Source organism: Capronia epimyces (assembly GCF_000585565.1).
Source record: "Capronia epimyces CBS 606.96 chromosome Unknown aczIQ-supercont1.1, whole genome shotgun sequence".
NCBI classification, from domain to species: domain Eukaryota; kingdom Fungi; phylum Ascomycota; class Eurotiomycetes; order Chaetothyriales; family Herpotrichiellaceae; genus Capronia; species Capronia epimyces.
This window is the reverse complement of record NW_006912904.1, coordinates 114,487-136,897: the sequence shown is the minus strand read 5'-3', so window position 1 is coordinate 136,897 and position 22,411 is coordinate 114,487. Positions and strand designations below refer to the sequence as shown.

The 22,411-nt window shown below is 52.3% G+C and overlaps 8 protein-coding genes across 8 annotated transcripts; 4 read left to right on the top strand and 4 right to left on the bottom strand.

Moving 5' to 3' along the window:
- Positions 1 to 797: 797 nt before the first annotated feature.
- On the bottom strand, positions 798 to 2,419 carry A1O3_00053 (uncharacterized protein; the record flags this gene model as incomplete). The annotated part of the gene is made up of 4 exons (XM_007730205.1): positions 798 to 1,238; positions 1,296 to 2,188; positions 2,248 to 2,316; positions 2,371 to 2,419. The coding sequence occupies 4 exons, from the start codon at positions 2,417 to 2,419 to the stop codon at positions 798 to 800; spliced, it is 1,452 nt and encodes a 483-aa protein (XP_007728395.1).
- Positions 2,420 to 3,427: 1,008 nt separating this feature from the next.
- A1O3_00052 (uncharacterized protein) lies at positions 3,428 to 4,353 on the bottom strand (the record flags this gene model as incomplete). The annotated part of the gene is made up of 3 exons (XM_007730204.1): positions 3,428 to 4,127; positions 4,177 to 4,229; positions 4,282 to 4,353. 3 exons carry the CDS (start codon positions 4,351 to 4,353, stop codon positions 3,428 to 3,430), a joined length of 825 nt encoding a protein of 274 aa, XP_007728394.1.
- Positions 4,354 to 5,662: 1,309 nt separating this feature from the next.
- A1O3_00051 (uncharacterized protein) lies at positions 5,663 to 8,070 on the bottom strand (the record flags this gene model as incomplete). The annotated part of the gene is made up of 2 exons (XM_007730203.1): positions 5,663 to 7,543; positions 7,591 to 8,070. The coding sequence occupies 2 exons, from the start codon at positions 8,068 to 8,070 to the stop codon at positions 5,663 to 5,665; spliced, it is 2,361 nt and encodes a 786-aa protein (XP_007728393.1).
- Positions 8,071 to 10,353: 2,283 nt separating this feature from the next.
- Positions 10,354 to 11,446, top strand: A1O3_00050 (uncharacterized protein; the record flags this gene model as incomplete). The annotated part of the gene is made up of 2 exons (XM_007730202.1): positions 10,354 to 10,678; positions 10,737 to 11,446. 2 exons carry the CDS (start codon positions 10,354 to 10,356, stop codon positions 11,444 to 11,446), a joined length of 1,035 nt encoding a protein of 344 aa, XP_007728392.1.
- Positions 11,447 to 12,112: 666 nt separating this feature from the next.
- A1O3_00049 (1,4-alpha-glucan-branching enzyme) lies at positions 12,113 to 14,264 on the bottom strand (the record flags this gene model as incomplete). Its single annotated transcript, XM_007730201.1, has 2 exons — positions 12,113 to 14,139; positions 14,189 to 14,264. 2 exons carry the CDS (start codon positions 14,262 to 14,264, stop codon positions 12,113 to 12,115), a joined length of 2,103 nt encoding a protein of 700 aa, XP_007728391.1.
- A 1,126-nt stretch (positions 14,265 to 15,390) lies between these two features.
- A1O3_00048 (ATP-dependent Clp protease ATP-binding subunit ClpX) lies at positions 15,391 to 17,256 on the top strand (the record flags this gene model as incomplete). The annotated part of the gene is made up of 1 exon (XM_007730200.1): positions 15,391 to 17,256. The coding sequence occupies one exon, from the start codon at positions 15,391 to 15,393 to the stop codon at positions 17,254 to 17,256; it is 1,866 nt and encodes a 621-aa protein (XP_007728390.1).
- A 1,353-nt stretch (positions 17,257 to 18,609) lies between these two features.
- Positions 18,610 to 19,977, top strand: A1O3_00047 (uncharacterized protein; the record flags this gene model as incomplete). The annotated part of the gene is made up of 2 exons (XM_007730199.1): positions 18,610 to 18,681; positions 18,742 to 19,977. 2 exons carry the CDS (start codon positions 18,610 to 18,612, stop codon positions 19,975 to 19,977), a joined length of 1,308 nt encoding a protein of 435 aa, XP_007728389.1.
- Positions 19,978 to 21,670: 1,693 nt separating this feature from the next.
- Positions 21,671 to 22,273, top strand: A1O3_00046 (uncharacterized protein). Its single transcript, XM_007730198.1, has one exon. It carries the CDS (start codon positions 21,696 to 21,698, stop codon positions 21,918 to 21,920), a length of 225 nt encoding a protein of 74 aa, XP_007728388.1. The 5' UTR covers positions 21,671 to 21,695; the 3' UTR covers positions 21,921 to 22,273.
- Positions 22,274 to 22,411: the final 138 nt, after the last annotated feature.

Genomic DNA, 22,411 nt, shown 5'->3' with positions numbered 1-22,411 from the left:
AGACAAGACAAGAGACAAGAGAGCAGAAGCACAAGAGTAGGTAGCTGATGGAATTCCGCGTATCAGTAATAAAGTAGCACCGGGGCAAGGGCCATAAAAAAATTTGGGGACCCAGATTCAAGTTCTCGAAAGCAACAGAATCGCAGATCCAGCCGCGCTTCCCTTTGCGGTCTAGCGTGCCGACCACATGACTCTTGGCGCGAGCCTTGCTCCGACGAGGACCGACGACTGACGGCCGACGACCAACCGACGACCTGCGCAGCCAAGTCGCTACGCTGTCTCTACGCCGTCCCTACACAAGGCGCCGGACGGAGATCGGGAGTGGGAAGCAGGGACCGCAGTCTTGATCCCATGTCTGTTCGCAATGTCCATTCGAAACCAAGCTCTATCTTTTGTGTCGGCGAGACGATAATCATCCATCATCCAGCAATCTCGCCAGATCGATCTCCTGGGGCAGCCGATGTCCGGTAAAGAACCTATGGATATGGGATATGGATGGATTGTGAGCCATGTGTAACATCAAGACAACCGGTGCGATAGAATAAGTGCGTTGCATGAAACAAACAAGTAAAAGCAAGCAAGCCCAAGCCTGGTGACAACCCGTTCCTTCACGTCAGAAACTCTGCCCGGACTACACCACGCATGCTTCATCCATGAGAAGCCGAGTGGCCACTTCCCTCGACCTTGCGGGACAGCACGCAAGGCGAACTGCCACTGCCGTTGCTGGGTCCAAATTCGTTGAAGTCAACGGTAGCATCCTGCTGCTACCATATGTTTCCAAGCCTGGTCATGGTCATTCAGAAATCGTCCTGAAGCCATCCGGTACCAAGGTTGTCGTTCCAAGCCATGTCTTCCGATGGCATGCTGGCAGCCATGTCAAAGTTACCAGTGGCGTCAGATGATTGGACCTGGCGATTGGATCCGGCAAGATCGTTGCTGGCTGTCCCGCTGAGACTTGCCTCGATATCAGACTGAGATGCAAGAGACGGCACTGACTTTGCAGTGGCGACTGAGTTGTTGCGGGTTGAACCATAGGACGAATCGGCATAAGGGACCACTGTGTTGGCTGCAAGACTAGGACCATAGTATGCTGCTGGCGCGACCGGGTTCATTATTGGCAATCCGCCAAACGGGAATTGGGCAGGAGCTCCAAATGGTCCACCATACGAAAGTCCCTGGAATGAGGCCCCGAGAAAATTGGGATGGTACAAGCCTGCGGAGTTAGGGAACATCGACGCCTTTTCTGGGGTGTCAGTAACGGTCCTGCTTTATCCGAGTAAGATGCCCCGACGTACCTCTGTATTGTTGACGTTGGCAGCAAGGGCATCGACCATGTGGATCTGACCGTATGGGACGTTTGCCACCATTGGGAACTGCTGAGTAAAGTCTATCATGGATTCCGGGTGGGCAACATCAGCGGCGGTCTGTCCATCTTGGTCCATGATCTCTGTCTCTTCCTCACTCGACAGCTCGTCTTCAGCATCATCGGCGACTTCTCCATCTTCACCATCTTCGCCATCTGCTCCATCTTCTCCATATTCACCGGCCGCAGTCTGCACCTTCTCCGCCTCGTCTTCAGAAGGGGTCGCTTCCATAACAGCATAGTCACGCTTGATACCACGCGTACGGCTTGCTGGCCCAACGACTTCGGCGGCGATTGCGCTGAATTTGGACTCGTCGCTCTGTTCAGCCTTGATAGTCTGCCCTATCGGCGTCGAAGGAGGGTCCTGCACTTCAGCTTTGACCTTGGTCGCCTTGCCCTTGGACTTTCGGGCCTTCTTTTTGGTCACATAATCGTCTTCGTCGCTGTCATACAGCTCTGGAACAGACTCCTCGTCCTCATCTTCCTCACTCATACCGTGACGAGAAAATTTCGCCCGGGCCTTTCCCTTTCCTTTGGCAGACTCTTCTGCATCTTCGCTAGGGTTTCTCTTTGGTCGGCCATATATGGAGCAGTCCTTTGTCATGGGCTCTGGCGATCCGCTATACATTGGGGAAACAGACTCGTATTTGTTCTTGCTCACGGCATTCGGGTACACCTTCGAGGGGGGTTTGGTCACCATACCACGTCGCAGAGGTGGCGGCACTGGAAGGCCCTCTGCGTTCATGATGGTGCGCAGTTTGGCGAGATGTTGGACAATAGAGCCCTCGGTAAACCTGGGACCCATGATTTCAGCCACCCTAGCCCCTGTTGGTTAACCTGGTCAGCAAGATACCGCCGGAGAAGAGTGCGGCTCTGGAACTTACATGGAAGCTTCATGCCCGACTCTGCAGCAGCATACTGAAGTGTAAGCAAAACTCCTTTGTCGAGATCATCTGCTAAGCTATCAGCCGGGGTATGCCAACAATATTTGTTAGAGGGCGACTTACCAGACCAGCGGACCAGGTTGCGCTTTGGAGCACGCTTACGGCTGGGCATTTTTGGTTCGGCTAGACCGTCTTCACTCGCCATGTTAGTCAAAACACTCTTGCAGCCGCCAGAGAGAATTATGTACGTCGGGTAAGGGTATGGGGGTGAAGAGCGGAGTCAGTGACAGGTGAGGCAGATGAGGCAGGTGATCCGGTGCGCTATGTTCAAATGCCCAGGTGTCGAGGGATCAGACGCGTGTGGAGCGTGTGGAGGATTCGCGGCGTATCCGGAGCATGTAATCGATCGGGTAGGAAAACAGACGAGTGAATGCAGGAGAGGCTGGTTGGCAGGTTGGCCGGTGATCGAGATCGAGGTGAGCGGATCTATGGAGAAGAATTGGTTCTGGCAAAGCGGACTTACCAAACAACAACAGGAGATGTTCTTGATGCCTCCAGCAGTCGCAGTCACTGCCAGGGTGGTAGAAGCAATACAGAAAGACTGACTCAGTAGCAGGAGGCTCTACGTCGGAGAAGGCGAAGTGAGAGATGAAAGAATGAGGGTAGGGTTGGGTCGAGCGTGAGTGTGAGCGTGGGCAGGGGTATGAGAGGAAATGTGCAGGCGAGCCGGGAATATTTGTAGCAGGATCAACGTGTGGTGTGCATTGTTTTGCATCGACAACTTGTTGACAGGCCGACATGTGATAGCAATGCTTTCTGCTGTGAATACTCTGTATGACATCGTCGGCAGAAGTCCTGCTAGCTGTTCTCTTTCCACGTCCACGTCCACGTCCACATCCCATCCACAGCCTGCAGACTTGCTGTCCTCGTCTGAGCTGGACGACATTGCACTCTTGCAGAGTTCTCCATGGCATTTGTCCAAAAGAAGATGATCTCGACACTTTCCAGGGCGTGTCACTGTTGGCATAAAAAAGTCGAAGTAGCACTCAACCCTCAACCGGCCGTTCATCGAAGGATCCAGGCATTGACTACACGGCCGCTTTTGTGTATGGGCACGTCACAAAGGACTTTGAGCACCTGCCCGCTGGCATGGACCGGTCCGAAACCCTGCCTGGTATACTCACTCCACAATAACAAAATGGCCTGCCGACTGCTTCTCTCGTGCACTATTTGGGGCCGGAGTTATCCTAGGCTGACGCAGAAGTTCAATCTCTTGGGGCTGCGGTGGCAGAGTCATTCGCAATGGCCCATTGGAGATAGGTGACTGCATGCTCAGGGGTAATGATTGCGGCTGAAAGAACATTTCTTGATTGTTGAATTTGTCGAGCCCATCGGGGAGACTGCACTGCGGTGCCGCGAACGACATGGGGGTGCCCACAGGAAGTCCGAAAGGAGCATGTACGCGCATTCCAGGGGAGAGTGATCCGGCAGAAGTGTGTCCAAGAGGCAGGTATGGCGGAAATATTGGCCTTGTCCCCGGACTCGGAGGCATATAGCCCTGCATGGCTCGCGGAAAGAACGAAGGGGGTGGTGGAGGCATGCCTGTCGGGCCTGAGATGGCGGGGAGAACTTCACGGACCAATGCTTCAGGTTGAGGACGCTTTGACATTGCTGATGGCTTTTGGGCGGACTCCTTCTCACTGCTCTTGGGACGCGGGCTGGTATTCTCGATCTTGCGCTTCTTTGCCGAGGTGACTTTCCCAAGGGAGTCTTTCCGCTTGTGCTTCATGGGGGCTGGGGTCTTTGGAGAAATGCTGTCGGCTTGAACCCCATTTGGATGGATTCCATTGGCTTTCAAGAGTCGTTCATAGCGTTTGGCTCTTGTGAGCAGTCAGCCTTGTGCTACAAAGCCAACAGTAGAAGACTTACGCTGCTCCCTTGCTGACGACGCCGCACTCTTTTGCAACTTCCACAAAGTCCACCTGTCGCAGTCAGCATCAAGTTACAGCCCAGAATCTTTGCAGCATGAAGTACCCTTCCGTTGTTGGAATGTCTGACACAGCTCAGGAGGAATTTCAGTTGATCATCCGATGTTGCTCTTGACATTGCGAAAAATGAGAGCCACATGTATGACTGCTAGAGATAGGTGGTAGGTTGTTGTCCTGAAAATGGAGAGATGAGCAGACAGAGTTGAGTGATGTGGAAGAATATATGTGTCATGTTCAAATCATCTTCAAACTGTCATCTCTTTCTTCTTTTCTTTTGTCTTGTCTTGTCTTGTCATGTCTTTCACTAGCTGCAAATGTCTGGAGGCCACATACCATGAGCTTTGAGCGGAATGCCCCACAATTCCTTGTTTGGGAGGAAATCGAATAAAGAGAGATGAATGGGGGATATGAAAGAACAACTGGATTCGTAGCTGTGACTGGCAATACTACTGGACGGCGACAGTGAGGTGGCATGGCTCTAGGATGCTCAATGATGCTCAACCCTACCCAATACACTAAGATTTGGCGATGATGTTGCCGGCTCAGAGCAGCATCGTTTTCGCTAGAACCAAGTCACCTATGCTTGCCTCCTATCTGCTTCTTTGTTCTGACTCACATGTCACGACGGAGATCCTACCATCCCTTGTAATGAGAAATCTCAAAAAGGGGGCGTGGCTTTGTCACCTCTTCGTGCGCTGAATCGCTGAATCGAATCGAGCTGTATGTGCACCCACAAAACAGCCTGGACAGCGACGTGGTGGACCTGGAGGACCTGAGATCAGCGGATAGCGCCAACGCCAGCGATCGCACGATTTCTAGTTGCAATCCAGAGATATCAACGAGCGGTATTTAGGAGACTAGAATATCGAGCGTGCAGGTGAAAAGGCTAATAAGACAGACATCGAGCAGACCCCTCCGTATCGAGGTTGGCGTCAACATACTGTAGCGTCTTGCACGACGTCAAGGTCATAGTAGCCCATGTCGATGGCATTCTTTGAGCGGCACTGTTTTGGGATCGGTATAGGTGCTCTATGCCTGAATAGAAGAGTCGTTGCATGAACCAGCTCGTAGATTTGCCAGGACTAAGCGAGGGTCACTCTGACCGACCCTGCTTCTCGCATCATGTCGTCCCTCCGATTAACCTCCCCTCAAGACCGTTAGCAAGTTCAACAAAATAGCGGAGCTCTGGGACTGCATGTTCCCCAATGGGAATCCTTCTGCTCATGGGGGAGTTGATGCGAGGGGAATTGAGCGACCAGGCTGCTGAAAGAGGAGGAACCTCCCCATTATTAATCGTCTATCACGTCTCTGTGTCACTTTCCATCCCATTATCGGGTATAGGAGAGCTTTCTGGCTAAGTAGGCTGGCTACCAAGTGGAACAACCTCCCGATCTCCGGTATTCCTGGTTGCTTAGTGATGATCTCGCCTACAACTCCTCATTGACGGTGGGGGAGATGCCGTAGACAGGCTCAGGGATATCTATCGCACAGTTCGGCAGCTCAACGCCATATGCGTCGAAAGTGAGCTCGTCGGTTGTCGCATTGTACTTGATCCAGCGGCGGTTTAGCAGATCTCCGTCTTGTGCGCGGTCGAAGAAGTTCTGCGGTGCAAACATGATGTTCGACACAGCCTCCGTGTACAATGTGACGGGAATATCTTCAGCTCGAGTGAAGTGGTGCATGCCAAGGTTGAACCACAGCACCAGGTCTTCCTGCAGAATGGATTCGTCGTCGAAGAACTTGGAGAAATCCTGCTGAGGGGCGAGAGGAAGGTTAACGTTCTGCACCGAGTTGCCGTATGGCTCAGTGTCGTGCTGCCTTGTCACCGCTAAGTGGTATTTAGCCATCTCCGAGTTCTTCAAGGACCAGGGCGAGTTTAGTACGCTGAGGTGCAGGTTAGATTTCCCAGGGACAACACGGTAGCCACGCTTCTCGCCCCATACATTCGTCTTGTTTTGGTTGACAATCGCGTACATAGCTTTGGCGTTAGGGGCCCAGTTGAATCTCTTTTCGGTCTCCAAATAGCTTATGTTCATCTCAAACTGCTCAAACTCTCCAAGTTCTGGGAACCAAGGCTGGCTCTGATTTACGACAACCAGGTCACTCACCTCGAAAGAGTTTGCCGTGTCGATAATGTCAAAGTCTGCCTTGAACGATACGATATGGTCGTGGAGAGATCCCTGGGTTGCCGGGGCAATGCGTGGGCCGAATTTCTTTTGGTCTGGATAGTAGAAACTCGACTGTAGAAAGCCACTTGCACGAACTTCCACTTCGAGTGAACCATCAAGATTGTAGTTAAAGCTAAGCATGTAGTCGTAATTTCCGACAGTGGCAATGGCACGAATAACAAGAGCAGAGTCTTTGACGACACCGAGTTTGCTGAAAGGATAGTTGCCGCCGCTGCTTCCGTAACGATGGCGGGAGAGGGGAACTCCCGTGTCTTTCTCAAAGATGCAGATAGCGTCCTGGTTGACAGTAGTGAGGTTCTGCTCATGGAAGGAAACGTTCCAGAAAGTGGAGCCAAATGGGCAGTCATAGCCCTCGACCAAAGTGGCCATGTCTGTTCCAAAGCTGTAGTATGTGTCATGATACACCGTGTTGGAGGCCTTGGGCTGGTTGCCGGCGTACTGAGCCATTGCTTCCTGGAGAGATAGCTCATAGAGGATTCTTTCGCCTTTGAATTTCACGTCGTAAAACATGATACCCAAGGTTCGCGAGTAGGATAGGTAGAAACCCCAACCCATGTACTCGACATATTGGGCTTCCGGGTCCACTTTGTATCGTTTGCCGCCAAGCTCAATGCTTTGAGGTGAAAACTGATCCTCGAGTGCTCGGACACCCAGTTCAGGCTTGTAGTCGACATCGGTCCAACTTTCGTCTTCAGGTTGGAAATAAGTCTCTGAGATCTCTCCGGACTCAAAGGCAGCTCTCAAAGAGGCCTCGTCCGGGTAGAACTTGGAGTTTGTGACGTAACCCTTGATCGAGTGATGTGACGGATCGGTACCAGGGCAATCAACCAACAAGTAAAAGTCGATGGGGCTCAGGTATGAGCCGGACCCAGGAAGCCTGAACAGGATATTGCGAAATCCTTGGGATCCATCCAGAGATACCGGAGTGCCAGACGTCATGGTCAGTGTCGTCCGATCATCGGTTGGACCAAAATAGACACCTCCATCGAACAGCGCAGCAGTTATGTCGGAGATGTTACTCATGGCAGAAGTGATCAGTGGCGTGACAACACTGGACTTGATGCCGTCGACAGATCGAGCGTTGAATGGGACAGATCCGCCTCTGCCACCATTGTAGATCTGTCGTTGTTAGCACCAGATCCTAGGGTCTAAACAATGGGACGTACATAGTCAAGTTTTTGCACAGTCGTTGACTCGGAGACCGGGAGAGGTCCAATCATATATTCCTGGGAATCAGGGTTTGCCTTGCCCCCTTCAAAAATGATTGCTCTTGCATACTTAGCTGGCGCGGGACTATCGCCATCGATGTAAGGAAGCACAGCCGACTTGTTCGTGTGAAGCGTGTCGATCCAGTAGACATAGTTATCGGTCACTGTGGCGTCGTCAGGCTTGGTCAAGTTCAGCCCTGTAGCCGGATCATGTAGGAGCGTCCACACATCGAGATTGTCTTGAGCACTGATAGGCGCCCAGACGTTGGATTTGGGAGCCTTCACCTGGGGTGCATCACCGCTGTAGCAAGACTCGCCGCTTGCCTGCCTCTTACTGAGAGCCTCGAGAAAGACTCTTCTCTCATACCCAAGAGGCGGCAGGGCAGATCCAACGACCAGGCCGGCCGTATATGCCAGATAGAGGAAGCGAAGATGCATTGTGGAAATAGGGAACCTGTTGGAACTTGAATCGAGTAGCGCGAGGAGGAGGGCCGACAGCGAATTTATGTTCACACGAAGGCAGTGCCATAGCCGAAGCTCTTCAAGCTTCCGAAGTTGACCAAAGCAAAAGACTGGTCCTCGGTACGCCCAGAGTCTCGTGTGAAATGCCGCGTCCGCTGAATTGGGTGAGGTCTGATGCGAAGGCACATCATTTGATATAGCAAGTGTGGAACTGCAACACGTGAACAGATAAGATGCCGGCTGTTTCGGCCTCTTTACCCAATCGTTCTCAATCGGCAGGCAGGTGGAGGAGGTCCATGGGCAATGCAACAATGCCTTGCTCCAGGCCAAGCCCATAGTCGGAAGGCTGATCGAGTCTTTACCTGGTAGATAGCTGGTGAATATATGGGACGCTGCTATCTCGATCTCCATGTGTACGCATAGCCTTCGCATTGGGCGATGCTGGGCAAGGCTGGGCATCTGCGAGAGTGTGGAGACATATGGAGAATGGTCTGCAGGCGTACCGAATGAGGGAACCAGAATGCGCGCGAAACTCCGCCGAATCGATGTAGACAGATAGCCGGGTGGTAATGACTCGGTCCAAAAGATGCTGGCTATTCACCAAGGGTCTAAGAGATAAGACTTGATTGTATTCAAGCACTCCGCTCCTATCCGGTGGGCGAAGAGTCAGTATACTAGCACCGTGGATATGGTATTGTTCAAGCGCCGGGACGCTGCCACTACGGCCAATATTGACAAGTAGTTAAGGGCCAAGCATCGTAGTTGCGAAGTTGGCCTATTTTGCGCGCTGTACGACGGTCTATCGTAGACGGCTTCGGTCTGGCCTCCTGTAGTATGTCAGTGCTGCCACTGGAAAGCAAGTGGGCGGCCCATTCTCATTTTAATGACCCAAAGTAGAAGATAGCTCGTTGTGAGGAGGGGGGATGTAGCCTCATGTGTTTTCGGGACCACTGTACAGCTCTTTACAAGACCAGACAACGTGTTTAGCTTGCGACACAACAACCCGAGCTTGAATTCTGTCCCGGGGGAAATTGCTCGAGACCTCCTTGCAGGCCACAGCGTACCTGCATACGTAGGTCTCGCTTTGTCCTTCGAGGGGAGCAGAATGCTGGCTGGGTTGGACGGCATCAAACAGATGTGGCCGGTGCCAGTCACTTGGACTAGCTGACATGTGGACATTGGTCGACCAAGATACTTGTTCTGCTACCGAGGTATAGTGGCCAAGAAGATGTGTGCCACGGGGGCGCAAGCACGTACGAGGCTGAGCCACCGTGCCTTGCCTGTGAATGTTTCTGGCCAGTGGGTCTCAATGCATCGGCTGGACCTGATGAGTATCCGGATTGTGACGCTCTTTATACATCTCGGTACTTGCGCCGGGAAGCTGCAATGCTGTATCGTCTCAGCTCAGGCCATCGTCTTCTATCTCGTTCACTCATCAAACAACCTATTGGACAAGGAAACAAAACACCGTTTTTATGAAAGGATTGCATTCGAGACATCCTATTGTCATTCTTCACGATCCGTACCTTGGATGAGCCCCAGAGTGGCAGGGTCGACGCAGACAGCATCAAACTCGGCCGAAGGAAGGGACCTTACGGAGCCCTCTGAAATCGTCTGGGTTGGCAGCACGCCTAATGGCACCGTAGGTAGTGTCGTCGCCGTCACTTGCAACCTTCAACACAGAAGCATTGTAGCTTGGCAGCACGGAGAGCACGTCGTGGACGGGGTTCCTTCTCGAAGTCTCGCATATTGTAGGTAGGGCACGATCGATCGGAAGTCATGAAAGAAGGCCTCGGTTTCTGAGTCTGGTTTGTAGTCATGGTTGCCTAATGGTGCCAAATTAAGTACGGTGCAATGCATCAAAAGTCTCCGGCCTTTTAGGCTTCTAGACTTGATATCAGACAGGTGTCTCTCTGTCGCTCGTCATATAGGAGATGAATGGCACCCGAGTATAACAAGCTACACGGGGAATAGAATGAATTGGTTGAGCCAAGTCCTGTAGTGGTTTGTGAACTAAATGCAAACAGCCTTGAAGAGGGTGAGGCGTGAATTCTGAATTCCTGTGGAGATTGATTTCGTGTCCCATTGGCCGACGTCATTATTTCTCCGCGCCCTCGTTTTTACGCCTCTGCTCACCAAACAACTGACTGACAGCTGCGATCATGGTCCACGTCCACGATCTTCTGTCTTCAATACACCTCACGGTCTTGTCTGGGTGCTCTCAAGTGGCTGGATCTCAATAATGCTTCCTCCGCGCAGATGATCTCCAGGCCAATGCGCAAGCTTGCAGCAGCCGCGCCCTGTCCCTCTGCAGCATCACGATGGACACACAATCCGCCCATCCGGGCTTGTGTCCTCCATCGTTCGAGGTCTACAACAGCTGCCAGTCAACCTTTCCGACAGGTGTTCCCCAAGAGACACCTTGCTCAAGTACGACCGGAGCCTATCTCTGAAGTATGGTTTACTGCTTCGTCTCCAAGAATCAGTCCTGCAGATGAATTGCTCGGTCCTCAAACTCCCGGAAATGGTGGTGGCGCGCAAGATCATCAGCCTCCGGATGAGCGTTTGCTGAAGCTGGGAAAGAGTATGCTCATTCTTCTCTGGAACCACCTCCTGGCATCCAGACTGCTAATTGCCTCTAGCATTGCGGACACTATCTCCTCTCCTACCTAACATCCTAACAAATCCACTCCCACCCGAAATTCTGTCGCCCAACATCTCCCTCCATCTTTTCCCTTCTACCCATCCTCACCTGCCCGTGGTCAAAGGTCGCGTCGCATACCGTGCCGCCCTCTGGACAGCTCCTGTGGCTTGGGGCTGTGTACCGATTGTCGGCAACGTCAAGCTCACAATCATCTCTGAGAAGATAGTCCGCACCGGGCTCAGATATGCAATACCCGAGGATGAAGCCTCTGACTTGATGGAGGAGAAGCTTGTAGTCAGATGGAAAACCCAGTCCAACCAAGACGGATCGAAGCCTTCCCCAGAGATCGCGGCCTCGAGTTCTACCGATACAAATGCATCCTCGCAAGGCGGAGTCAATCGTGGTCTTTCAAAGCTCCTCGGCGGCGACAAACCGATCTTCAATCTTAACCACGACGATAGCTTTACAGGCCTATTCATATTCACCTTCGATTCGCAAGGTCACATAGCCAGCCATACTATTGAGCACGCAGATGAAAACCATGGATTCGATCAGACGAGCAAGGTAGTCACCTTGACGGACTGGCTGTTGGGCAAGGCGAAATGGGGAAAAGGAAGAGAAAAAGAGCAGGAACTCATCCCCGGGCTTGCTATGAGAGTTTGCCGGGATGAGTGGAATGATCGGAGACCGCTCTCAAAACCTCATTGAATGGCCGAGTGATGAAGAGGTTTGTGACCTGTAACGACGGAGCAACCATTTCCGCCACCTCCGTTCTGCTAGGCAGCAGACTTGTACCATGGAAATACCTCCTGTTGGCAGGCTACACGACTCCCCGATGTGTTCTGTGTCTTGTCAGGCAGGCTGGTTTTCTCATTGCTGATACCCTCCACTCCTGGCAAGAGGCAAATGATAATATTATGTAAATTAACTATCAGTTCAAGATTCCCTCCTTTGGTTTGGCATTGCACTACGTATGATCATGAATCTGCTTGCTGCCGAGATATACGCACATATCAGTTACTACTTGGCTGTACTGAACACGATAGTAAAGACCGTGGTAGCTTTCTCACTAATTGCGTCCTATTGGAATTGTTTCGTGACACATTATCTAATTTTCCCCGTCAAAGGCCTAAACCATCGCCATACCACTGAATTAGGAGGCGTTATCTGCATCTGCTGTACAACGTTCTTGGTCAGATTCAGACCGCGACATGCCCAGCTAAGCGGCCGCTCAATGGACTCGTCCTCCATGATCATCGACCTAGTCGTTTCTTGACATGCTTTTGGGCAAAATACTTGAACATCGAAGCGCTCATAGAGTCTCCTCGAGGGCCAAGACCTGCGTAGAAAAGTGAGCAAAGACTGAACAGCAATTTACAACTTCGGGATGCGGTGATGACTTACCAAAGCCGTTCGTGCAGGGATATACACCTGGGTGTAGTTCTTCCGGCCGTTCCAGGAAAAATCAGTGGTGAAGAACCTCGTGTCCTTTGCATTCCTTCCAAAACCGCCATGCTCAAGTGCGTCTGTGTCAATCACAATCCTATAGACGCCTGCCTGCTCCACCCCAACACGATAATCCGCAAAAGAATTCGTGGGGTGGAAGTTGAAGATCCACAACAGTCCCGCCCGTTCAAAGACGAGGACTTTATCGCCTTCATGCTTGAGCGAGACGTAAGCCTGAGGGGAGTGAAGCCAGCCATACTTTTCCTCGGTCCATTGCATTGTCCGGTCGAATTCGTTCAGGAACCTGTACCGTAGCAGATTATCCTCAGTCAAGTTGAACTGTCTCCGCGCGTACCAGAAGGAGTTGTCATTGCCTGCGCGAGGGAAGTCGAGCCATTCAGGATGGCCAAATTCATTGCCTTCAAAATTGAGGTAGCCTTCTCCACCAAGTCCGTGGACGACCAGTCGGATCATCTTATGCAGCGACATTGCTCGTTCAATCCTTGGGGTGAGTTCAGTCAATGTTGACATATGCGTGTACATCTCTGCATCAGCGAGCCACATCATCAACGATTTATCTCCCACAAGTGCCTGGTCGTGCGATTCAGCGTAAGCGATTGTCTTCTCGCCGTGTCGTCGGTTGGTCAGGGTGAAAGCAATGTTGCCGATATCCCATTGGTCGTCGGCTTTCTCTTTCAATAGCTTGATCCACATGTCCGGTACCGCCATGGCGAGGCGATAGTCAAATCCAACACCACCCAGCGACAGTTTCAGACACAATGCAGGCATCCCGGAAACATCCTCCGCAATTGTGATGCTGTTGGGGTATATGTCGTGGAGCATCTCGTTTGCCAACATCAGATACACCACGCCATCTTCATCGACAGAAGGGCCAAAATATTCGTGGTAGCCTCCCGAGAAACCAGTGCCGATACCATGGTGAGTGTAGAGCATAGAGGTCACTCCATCAAACCGAAAGCCGTCAAACTGATATTCCTCCATCCAGAAGCGAAGATTCGATAGCAGGAAGCGTAAAACCTCGTGGTGGCCATAATTAAACAGTCGCGAATCCCACAGCTCATGCCGGCCTTTTGCGCCTTCATGGAAATATAGGTGGTCGCTGCCGTCAAACATATTAAGACCATCCAGGGTGTTTTTGCTTGCATGGGAATGTACAACATCCAAAAGAACGGTGAGGCCCATTCCGTGAGCTGTATCAATGAGCTCTTTCAGGTCTTCAGGGTTTCCAAATCGAGAACTGGCTGCAAAGAACGAGTTGACCTGATAGCCAAAACTTGCATAATAGGCGTGCTCCATGATAGCCATCAGTTGTATAACATTATACCCCAGAGACTTAATCCTAGGTAGCATGTTCTTGGTGAATTCTTTGTATGTCGCCACCTTGAGCTCGGGTGAAGAGATTCCAACATGGGCTTCGTAGACACGCACACTCTTCGGCTGAGGAGGTCGGCGATTCTTGAACACATAGCGCTCGGACTGGGGTGGATTCCATAGTACGGCATCGTAGACAGGAGAGACTGAGAGATCCTGGGTGACTCTTGTGATCCATGCTGGTATTCTCTCTATCCGCTCACCTCCTGGAATCACCAGAGAGATCTTCACCTTTGTGTTGTGTTGTATTGCAGGCACCCCGTGTTGTGGAGGTAGAGTGATCTCCCAGACCCCGAAGTTGTTCTTTTTCAAAGGTGTAGCATGTCTGTCCCAGTTGTTGAAGTCTCCAATGAGAAAGGCTTGCTCAGCATTGGGGGCCCATTCGCGATAGGTTATAGTTCCATCAGGAGCAAATGTAAAGCCGAAATGCTCGTAGCCCCGTGAGAATTTTTCCAAGCCTCCTTCTATCTCGGCAATCGTCTTAAGCCAGTTCTGGGTCTTTATGAATCGATGTTTCAAAGCATCCTTGTAGGGTTCGAGCCATGGATCGAGCTGGATGACCCCTAAGAGAAGAGTTAGACAAGTCCGGATGTGTACAAAGCAGCTCCTAACCTGTTCCATCGGGGGGAGCTTCACTACTGGAAGGCCGTGCCAGCACAGAGTTCTCCGAAGCATTGTTCGATGCCATAACGGCCAGAGGGTTGGTTCCAAGAGCTGTGAAGCACCGGGGGACGGTAGCAGATGAATTGGCAGTCTTTATGCAGCGGCAGCAGAGGAGTGCAAGATGATGTGTTGAGTCTTGACTATTCCTAACGAGACGTATAGGGTTATGAAAGGTTCTAAACAACGTGACTGAAATTGTCGAACATTTGAGGCGTGATCCAACTTCAAATGCTTAGGCTACTGAGTTATCTTCCTATCCGTTGAGCGAAATTGTTGTCTGGCGAGCCATGACATCAACTGCGCCCGGCTATGTGGGGAAGCTCACTGGCCTGCTTTACTTTGCCGACTCAGAGCAAATGATTGCGATGTTCCCCCCTGGACAAGTTGCAGCCCACACCACCTTCATAGGTACTAATTATCCGTTACTCGCTCCGACGGTTTTTCCGCCGACGACCGACCTCTCACATCTCACAGCTGCAGTTGGTTTGGTACATAGGTCCATACGGATACCCACCTCAACGCTCAGCCAGAACCTTAGCAATTGCATCCCTCATGGGATCAACTAGGGATCGACTAATACTGTCCGCCGTCACCTGAGATCTATTGTGCGACGCTTCAGCATCCGCTACGTACTCACCCAGAAACGCCTCCCGCGTGAAGAGGTCTGTTTCGCTGGAAAGAGGTTGGAAACCTTGGGCTTGGCTGATGCAGGCTCTAACCAGCGCCAAACGTAAGGCAGTACGAGTCTATAAGCTCTACACAAAGGGTGCGAGTATCTCCGAGCCCTCCAAGGGAAGTGGGAGACTTAAAACGGCCGTTATCGCTGCATTTGAGGAGCCCATAAGTAATACTGTCGAGGTCGCGGCAGAAAGGAACTTGCTCTTATCGCAGCAATGTTGGGGGCTATGCCCTACACGTGATCCATAAGATTATTAGAACTGGCAGTTGGAGAGACGTGGGGAGCCTGAGCCCCGAAACACCTCAGCCTAAAGGCTAAGGGGCCCCCAAGCCCCTAGCCCCAGCCTGGAGGCTGCGATCGCAGCTCCGCACTTGTTCGACTCATCCTCGACATCGTCACGGACCCGCGAACTGCTGCTGGAAGTTAAGCAGCCCGTCCATCACATCTCCATACACACAAATCCGCAGCAACGATGCAGATGATCGGTCCATTGCCGACTTATTTGTGCCCTGCTCTTGATGGAATGATGGCTGCGTCGACCGTGTCAATCTCGGCCCGCCGCCTGCGTTCCGCCTACATTGCCTTGAGCAGGCGCCGACTTTCTACCAGCAGCTCTACACAATCGTCATCTCAATTCCATCGCTCTGATTTCTCTAACCAGCCCTTCACGGGCATGTACGAGCCCGGCCAGCCCACTTCCGGTCCGTTAGGCGGAGCTTCTGTCTATGGTACTCTCCGACTCACACCTAAAATGCTCAAACAGCATCTCGATCAGTTTGTAGTGGGCCAAGAACGAGCGAAAAAGGTTCTCAGCGTCGCCGTATTCAACCATTATCAGAGGGTACAAGAGATACAGAGACGGGAAGAGGAGGAAGAAGAAATGCTGGCCCAGAGAGAACGGAGGGAAAGACATCCTGTGGAGAATGAATTCCCTGGTCAACAAGCAACCATACGTTTGGGAGACTCTTCCACGTCTCGGTTCGATGCCCGTAGTGAGAACTCACCACTGGTGGACGCTAGTCCACTCACGCTGGAGAAGTCCAACATTTTGTTGTTAGGACCGAGTGGAGTGGGAAAGACTTTGATGGCGAAGACGTTGGCAAGGGTCCTATCAGTACCGTTTTCCATGTCTGACTGTACGCCATTCACACAAGCTGGCTATATCGGCGAGGACGCCGAGGTTTGCGTCCACCGGCTCTTGGCCGCTGCGAACTACGATGTCGAAAAGGCCGAACATGGCATTATATGTTTGGACGAGGTTGACAAAATTGCAACAGCTAAAGTCAGCCATGGCAAGGACGTATCCGGCGAAGGCGTTCAGCAAGCCCTACTGAAGATCATTGAAGGGACTACTGTCCAAGTCCAGGCTAAACCCGAGCGGAACTCGCCTCGCGCAGGTGGCCACTCACAAACTTATCCAAGCAACAACCCTTTAGGTGCAGGGATATCTTCTGGGTCGTCAGGTGCTACTTCACCACCGGCGAAGGGCGAGGTATATAATGTGAGGACGGACAACATCCTCTTTATATTCAGCGGTGCTTTCATCGGACTTCAGAAGCACATCATGGATCGATTGACGAAAGGGAGCATTGGTTTCGGAGCTAACGTACGCTCCAGCTCGAATCTGCGCTCGTACGCCCGCGATCAGAAATCGACAGCGATGGTTCCTGTGCCAATTTTGCCGGGTTCTCAAGAAGAGGCTCTTTACAAAAAACATCTGCCTTTTTTCACCCCAGCACCAGCACCTGAACACACACCAGTGGACGGTTCCAGCCCGGAGCCAAACTATTTCAATCCCCTCGATCTTGTCACGCCGGCTGATTTGCAATCATACGGCTTCATCCCCGAGCTTGTTGGCCGTATCCCGACGACGGCTGCGTTGTCCGCCCTAACACATTCGTTACTGCTACGTATTCTCACCGAACCTCGCAACTCTCTCGTGGCTCAGTACGTCACATTGTTTTCTCTCTCCGGGATCGAGCTTCGCTTCACTACACCCGCCCTCCACGTCGTTGCATCCAATGCTATAGCTATGGGAACGGGAGCTCGGGCGCTCCGCACCGAGATGGAGACTATCCTCGGAGATGCAATGTTCGAGGCACCGGGAAGCAGTGTAAAGTACGTCCTTGTGACTGAACGCGTGGCCAAGAGAGAAGAAGGTGCCATCTACTTTGGCAGAGGTCAGGGTGGAAGGTTTCACACACTTATTGCTCAGGAAGAAGGTGAGTGGGAAGATAAACAAAAGCGGAAAGAGGCAGAGAGGAAGGCTGCAGCTCAGTCCGCCAGCTTTGAAGACTGGAGAATGAAAGCTACGCTTGCGGCAGGCAGCGGGGGCTGAAAACTGACGATGACCAACACGGACTTGTGCGTGAATGAAGTTGAACCACCTGCAGTTACGATTTTATTGCCATCAGTCACCTATGGGCAGAGATACGACAAGCCTCTTTGAAGCTTTTAGCATCACAACAAGGAGTACTGATCAACGCTCTCGGCTACGTCACAGAGGTGCCGTTTTTGCCCGTCTCCACATTCATTGTTGTCTCTGGTCAGCGCCAATGGGCCGCCATCAGTTCAATACTCACACCGACTATTCCAATAACAAACACCCACCGAGGAACGTGCTTGTAGATTGAAGCAAGCAGTACCAGTGATGGTTAAGCCAGGTCTCCAGCTCACCCTACAGCAGAGGGTGCAGACCTCCGTTTGGCTGGACAGCACGGATTTTTTTTGTCGTTTCAACCTGAGTCATAGTCTGCCGTCGTGTCGGGTGCGAGGTTTTGGCTGATCCTGCTCCCTTCTGACGCTGGCCTGTTTTCATCGGAGTTTCTGGTAACCCTCAGATTGTTGGACGACGAATGGTCTTGATTGGGAGGTGTGCGGTCTCCAAACCCGAAGAATGGAGCGAAAGAGTTTCCTGTCGATCAAAGTCGATGCTCTGCAAGATATGAAGACGACCAACTGTGAGCCACAGAACATCAGATCATGATCCGTGAGGGCTGGTTTCTCTCAGAGACGTAGTTTTCTGTGGTCTGTTGGTCATTCGCGTACGAAGAGTTTGGGCATTGTACGCAGCACACCCTACCCCTACTCTTGGTGGATCGGATGGGATCGGTCAGAATGCGCAGGAGGAGGTCGTAGTAGCTTTGAATCTTGGTATATCCGGCGGCAGATACGGGGTACTGGTATGTGATTGACTGCGGACATGATAGCGCACCATTAACGCTGCATGTACGGATAGTTGCTACGATAATAATATCCAAACTGTTCTTCCATCCACGCCACCGGTATTGTACTTGCGATTACTGACTGAACCCACTGATCGTTGTCTTCCAGCAGGCTGTGCATGAAAAGGGGCTTGGCCCAGATCCCACCAATCAACCATCTGCCGCATGTCCGCCCAGCCGCCGAAAAAAGGGGACAGACATCATCACGTTACAGTAATATTCCTCGACCCGAACCCAAACGCACAGCTCGCTTCAACCGAATCCTTCATTATTCGTGTGTGTTGTACTCCGTATACTATTTTAATCTCATGCGCAGGGCGCTGGTCGCTGAGTCGCAGTCATTTCCTTTCCCACCTCTTGATCCACGCCGAGTAGAAAAGTCGACACACTACTCTGTACTGCCGTTTCCACCGCAGCCTTACATCCCCTGCTACCATTGACTGCCGGCGGCATAGACATCCAGGAAAATGGACCCGATCACTGCTCAACAGCGAAAGAAGATCCTGCGAGTTCTTTTTCTATCTTTGCTCCTGGACCTGGTCAGTTGTTCGAGGAAGCGTACCTACAACTGCCCTGCGCTTGCTGACCAAACCAAACAGATCTCATTCACCTTCATCCTCCCACTGTTTCCCTCCCTCCTCTCGTTCTACCGAAGCCTGGAGACCAAGCCCAGCTCGGCTCTCAATCGCATACTCCACTACCTCAATGCGTACAAACAGTCCTTCGCGGTGCCCATCAACGCCAAATATGACATCGTTCTTCTAGGTGGCGCATTGGGCTCTCTGTTCTCGCTGTTGCAAGCCATTGCCAGTCCCATCATCGGTCGTGCATCAGACAAATATGGCAGAAGGAAAGCATTACTTTGGAGCATGTGTGGAAACATTGCAAGCGTGGCGCTGTGGTGTGCTGCCGTAGACTTCCGGACATTCTTGCTCAGCAGGATTGTAGGCGGTCTGAGCGAGGGCAACGTCCAGCTAGCTACTGCAATTGCAACAGATATCAGCACCGATGCCCAGCGCGGGTCGACCATGGCTCTCGTGGGAGCATGTTTCAGCATCGCATTTACCTTTGGCCCGGCACTGGGGGCGGCTCTGGCAAGCGTCACCACGGTTGTAGCCAATCCTTTCGCCACCGCGGCCGGGGTTTCCCTGCTCTTAATTGTTGTCGAGACTCTTTACCTATATTTTCAGCTCCCCGAAACTCGCCCTGCGCATCGTACGCAAGCCAATCCAGACCACCGTCATGACAAGCGACAATCTGCCAGGCACACCAATAACCCAGCCATCCTTAACGCCGTCCACTTCCTCTTTCTCTTGCCGTTCTCCGGACTTGAGTTTTCTCTGCCATTTTTGATCACTTCTGTCCTGTTCCCCGACCATCCATCACCTTCCAAGCTCAATGGCCGATTGCTCGGATTTGTTGGTTTGATCGCATCTCTGCTTCAAGGGTCGGTGGTTCGGCGTTTGGCCCCACTCACTGTGGTAAAGGCGGGCATGGTATCTTGCACAGCGGCGTTCTTCCTGCTTTCCCAAGTCCGTGATACCACAGGTCTGTATTGCGCCGGGGCGTTGCTCGCAGTCACCTCGGCCACGGTCGTGACTGGGCTGAACAGTCTAGGAAGCTTTGAAGCAAACAAGAGTAACACAGGGCAGGTCTTGGGGGCTTTGCGGAGCTGGGGACAGTTTGGCAGGGCGCTAGGACCGGTCGTATTCTGCAGTTTGTTCTGGTGGGCGGGTCGAGAAACCGCTTATCTGCTAGGTGGAAGCTTGATGCTGGGAGTCACGGCGCTCGTTCTGACGGTGCTGAAGAATCCACAAGTTGAGGAGAAGAAATAAGATGTGTTATGACAATAAAGGGCGACCAGGATTGGATGGAATGCGACGCGGCAGAATCACCTACAGTTGAGGCTTACTTTGTCATGCGGTTGAGGCGGGTGGCCGTCCACGAGACATTGCGGGAACTCGCCAGTCATTCGAAAGGTTCGAAACACCACCGAGACTTGACTTTTTGGTCAGATCTGCATTTCGAGCCCTTTGCTTTGCACACTGCCAGTGTGCGTACTCCGCGTCGAGTTCTTGGCTGGTTATGGTTCTCTGCACCCACTGGTACGCGGTGTTAGTGACGAGGCTGGCCAGTGAGGAGCCAGCATTCTCCCCAACTTCACCGCGCAGCGCGTTTCGACCCTTAATATATTTTGTTCGCCAAATTCCTGTTGGGAATCAGCCCAGCTTGAAGTATCACATGACCATCCCTGATGGTCTAGTGGTATGAAGGCCGGACTGAATCCTGACCTGCCACCAAAAAAAGGGAGGCGGAGAGGAACTGGGCTGCCTTAGCAGGTACAGTCTCCTATACCAAAAAAAAAAGTTCCTGCCACCAAAAAAAGGGAGGCGGAAGAGGAACTGGGCTGCCTCAGCAGGTACAGTATCCTAACAAAAAAAAAAAAAAACCCCTCCACCTGAAGAAGGAAGAACCGGTTTCTGTTCCTGCCCCCTACGGGAGGGCGGGATCTGTTTTTGCTGTTTTTGCTGTTCCTCATGTATGACGATATACGATATATGATACCTGGTGATACTTGGCATTAAGATTCATTTACGCAGACATAGGCATCATACACCTGGATAGCCGTGTGTGTACAGAAGCCATCGGACTTTGCCTAAGTACGGTATCAGACTTGCTCCGGCAACGACCACTGTGGTACAGAGTACCTAGATGTGACCAATGCAAACTAATTAGGTACATAGATGTCTGACGGCCTCAACACCTCCATCATTATGCCTGACCGCGAACTGCAAGACCGTTGATGTTATGATGAAGCTCTGGATACACAAACCCCTTGTCGCGCGCTGTTGCCACCCGACCGTCCGTCCGTCCCAGAATAAATACATGACATCAACCATAACATCGCCGGACATCCATCCATCCGTCCTTCCTTCCCTTCCTCTCCTCTCTCCTATGCACCATCCAGGGCGTCCTGGAGTCCGTCACCCGTCACACCGTCACAGTTACTGTGGCTGCTCTAGGGACCGGACATACACTGCAGTACTGAGTGTCCGTACACCGACTGATCCGACTGCGGCACCCTGGCAGGTTGAACACGAACATACACTTCCAAGTCCATCAAGGCACACAAGCACGGCACCCACCCAAGCAACCCAAGGAAAGCAAGGCGAGCAAAAGCAAGGGTTTGACAACGCCGAAGTGTACTGCTAATCGGTAGAGCGTCCGACCGCCGTGAACCGTCATGGATGGCAAGCATTGCATTGCAGAGCGGTGGCGGCATGCGATGATGCCTGGCAACGACATAACATATCGATTCAGTCTGCCACTTCAGAGTCAGAGCATGTCTATCCCACATATAACTATCGTAGGTCTGGCCTACTATGGTACTCGTTCGCTCATCTAGACGAGCAAATCCACCAGTGTCCTCGTCCTCATTTCCACCATATCTCATCTCATTTCGCCTCAGAACCACAAACGTGACTTGGACCTTTGACTTTTTGCACAATGTACAGCCCCGAGATGGAGATGGACCTGCGCCAAATCGCTTCCAATGCCACCGCTCTCCACGGCCTCGCCACCATCGCAGCAGGGCTTCGCTGTATCCTCTGGCCCCGAACGTTCGCGGCCACATTCGGTCTCCCACTGGCACTGGACAGCGCGGACGATTGTTCTTGCTCGTGTTCGTGCTCTTACTCCTCCCCATCCAAATCTAGCTCCACCACTCGCTTGGGCGGTCGAGCTCGAACCTCAACGCTCGAATCACGGCTCGATCTGATGATGGTGGCAGATGAGCATCGCATAGCTGCTAAAGAACACTTCTCGCTATGCCCGCCCTGTTCGCCCTCCTTGTCAGTCGTGGCCCCGGCCCCCGCCCCCGCGTCGCACTGGCACAAGACCAACCCGTTCGTCGCACTCGTCGGAGTCCGCACCGTCGCCGCGGGACTCTGCCTCGTTGCTTTCTCCGTGCAGAGAATGCCCCAGGCAACGGGCATCGTCTTGTGCTGCAATCTGCTCTCCATGCTGGGAGACGTCGTGGTATGTTATCGGCAAGGGACGCCAGGCTCGACGAGGTCGCATCTGCTGGCCAGTTCCGTGTCCGCCCTCTTGGGTGGATACATGCTGCTGTCGAAACCGTGATGCAGCCAGCGGGTGCGGGGGGCGTGAGCGTTCGGACAAGGCTGCGTGAGAGAGCTTAGCAGAGCCGGACACAGATAGTATCCTTCTTGAGGGTAGTGATGTGGTAGTGGTAATGGTTATGGTTGTGGT